General features: G+C 41.2%; 1 protein-coding gene across 2 annotated transcripts in view; it reads left to right on the forward strand.

Annotated features, from left to right (window-relative positions):
* Positions 1 to 2,500, forward strand: part of LOC122264148 (hemolymph clottable protein-like) — an 18,022-nt gene that overhangs the window by 5,173 nt on the left and 10,349 nt on the right. For both annotated transcript variants that reach the window (XM_086555171.1, XM_086555172.1), the window contains exons 9-13: positions 202 to 297; positions 959 to 1,036; positions 1,509 to 1,729; positions 1,879 to 2,047; positions 2,384 to 2,500. The exon at positions 2,384 to 2,500 is cut by the window's right edge and continues 90 nt beyond it. In XM_086555171.1, the coding sequence (XP_086411297.1) occupies positions 202 to 297; positions 959 to 1,036; positions 1,509 to 1,729; positions 1,879 to 2,047; positions 2,384 to 2,500 (681 nt within the window). The remainder of the gene's footprint in view (positions 1 to 201; positions 298 to 958; positions 1,037 to 1,508; positions 1,730 to 1,878; positions 2,048 to 2,383) is intronic.

Raw genomic sequence — 2,500 nt, forward strand, 5'->3', positions numbered from 1 at the left:
TTGTAGATACTACAGTATTAGTATAGAAGTACCAGAGATTACTATAGTGTTGGTTGTATTACCATCATTAGTGTCATGATTATGCTCATTTTCCTTATAATCATCTTAATTAGCGTCGCTATTTACATACATCAATAGCTACTTCATCCACCTAACTTATTTGCCACATGTATCTAATTATCATCCTTTATCTATTTCCAGACAGTAGAACTCAGAGCAGTACGTGAGATAACAGAGGAAATAACCGTAGATCCTAACGTCCATCCGCGTTCATGGCATTTCGAAGCTGAACACCAGGTAATAATACCACCAAACCTCTCTTCATAACGTTTCTTTTCACATAAGTGTCTTATTTCCAACCCTTTACATAATCATTATTTCAGCCTCTGATATAAAGTCCTCCTCTTCCCCTTCATTTGTCTCTTCTCTTTGCTCCATGTCAAGATACATTCTCTCTCTATCTATCTATCTATCTATCTATCTATCTATCTATCTATCTATCTATCTATCTATCTGTCTGTCTATCTATCTATCTCGCTCTCACTCTCTCTCTCTCTCTCTCTCTCTCTCTCTCTCTCTCTCTCTCTCTCTCTCTCTCTCTCTCTCTCTCTCTCTCTCTCTCTCTCTGTCTCTCTCTTTCTCTCTCTCTCTCATTCTCTCTCTCTCTCGTTATTCAATTGAGCTGGCAGATTGTTGGCCCATCCCTCTTAGTTATTATCCATTAGGCAACCTAAATACACTTCTATTTGGAAAACCGGAACTAAAGACTTGAATATTACGTAAACTTCTTTTAGCAGTTATTCCCCATGCATGGGACACTCTCCCAGAGTTTGTATTTCCTGAATCTTTCAATATTTATTTCGCTTGTTTTCCTATCATTTTTACTTTTTCATTTTGACACCATAACTATGCAGTATTTTTTTCTTTATAGAATACCGATTCTAATTTTCTTTTTTAGACAGGTGATGCTTATCCGTCCGTGGAACAAGCCGTTGTTGGACTGAAACTTAGCCAGCGAACCCTCGAAGAGAAAAAGGTAAAACAATTTTTTATCGTTTATTTTTTCTGCCTCCATTCATTTAGCTTTTCGCTCTACTGTCTCTTCTTTTCCACTCTTTTCTTTGATTTTTTTTGTTTGTTTGTTTGCTTGCCTCTTTTCTCCCGCCCCCGCTTTCTCTCTCTTTCTCTCTCTCTCTCTCTCTCTCTCTCTCTCTCTCTCTCTCTCTCTCTCTCTCTCTCTCTCTCTCTCTCTCTCTCTCTCTCTCTCTCTCTCTCTCTCTCTCTCTCTCTCTCTCTCTCTCTCTCTCTCTCTCTCTCTCTCTCTCTCTCTCTCTCTCTCTCTCTCTCTCTCTCTCTCTCTCTCTCTCTCTCCCATTCTCTCTATACCTATCTATCTATCTATCTTTTCTCTCCTCCTATACACCACCCTTCCTCATTCAATGTATGGACATCCAATCATGCATGACATATACCACTGTATCCATATCTCCAGAAGACACCATTTGCAGACGTACATCTTAGCGGAGCTTGGAGACCTGTCCCAAAGAGCGACAGGGGGAGAGCACCGAGGTTTCCCGCTGATCAAGCAATACACTGGACTTGTTGATGCTGTTTCCAGCCTTAGCTACGACGACCTTAACCAGGTGTTTACTGAGCTGGGAAGGGAACTGGTTGACGCTGTTGACGGGCATTCCGGATTTGACTTAGTCAACGTCAATATCTGGAAAATGTGAGGAATTTGATTGGATGGGATTAGCAGAGTGTGTGATGTATCCATTCTGTTCACGGTTTTATGAAAATAGTGATGAATGAACTCAATGTGTTTCCTCTCTCTTCCTTTCTTTATTCTACATATTCAAACAAATCTCTATTTTCCAGCTCTGTTTTCCAACAAACGTTGATTTCATCAGGAACAGAGCCGGCCCTGAAGCTCATCTTAAACACCCTCAAGGACGAGTCACTCCCAACGTCAGAGGGAACTGTCCAACGCCTCTTTGCTCAACTGGCGGTGACCATCAAAACGCCGACGCTTCTTCCGCAGGTTCTGGTGAGTGTGGCAGGACCTACAGAGCCCGTGGACACAAGCAGAGTTGTTTGGTAGGACAATGGACATAGGAAGAGCAGTGTCTTACAATACAATATTTATCAATCCTTACATAGCTCATACAACATAGTATATATTAGCGTGGATCTGAATACTATTTATATGATATGATATCATCAATATCATCAAATGTTCTTTATTCACCCATGCACATACAATGTGTATCTATGTATGAGCGTGGTCAATGTGGATAGATAGTTTTATCTTCTGACGACATCAGAATAATGACAGAAACAATAGCAGCAACATGTTACCATTCGATAACCATCTTAACTGCAGGAGTTAGTGAAATCCATACCATGGTCTCGGAAGGACAGAGACGCCAAAAGTCAAGCCATGATCGATTTCGCCAAACTGGCTCGGACGCTCTGCCTGGACGCGAAGAAAACGGAGGTC

Source organism: Penaeus japonicus, unplaced genomic scaffold, assembly GCF_977035675.1.
Source record: "Penaeus japonicus unplaced genomic scaffold, GWHDUDI00000001_assembly GWHDUDI00000030, whole genome shotgun sequence".
Classification (NCBI taxonomy): domain Eukaryota; kingdom Metazoa; phylum Arthropoda; class Malacostraca; order Decapoda; family Penaeidae; genus Penaeus; species Penaeus japonicus.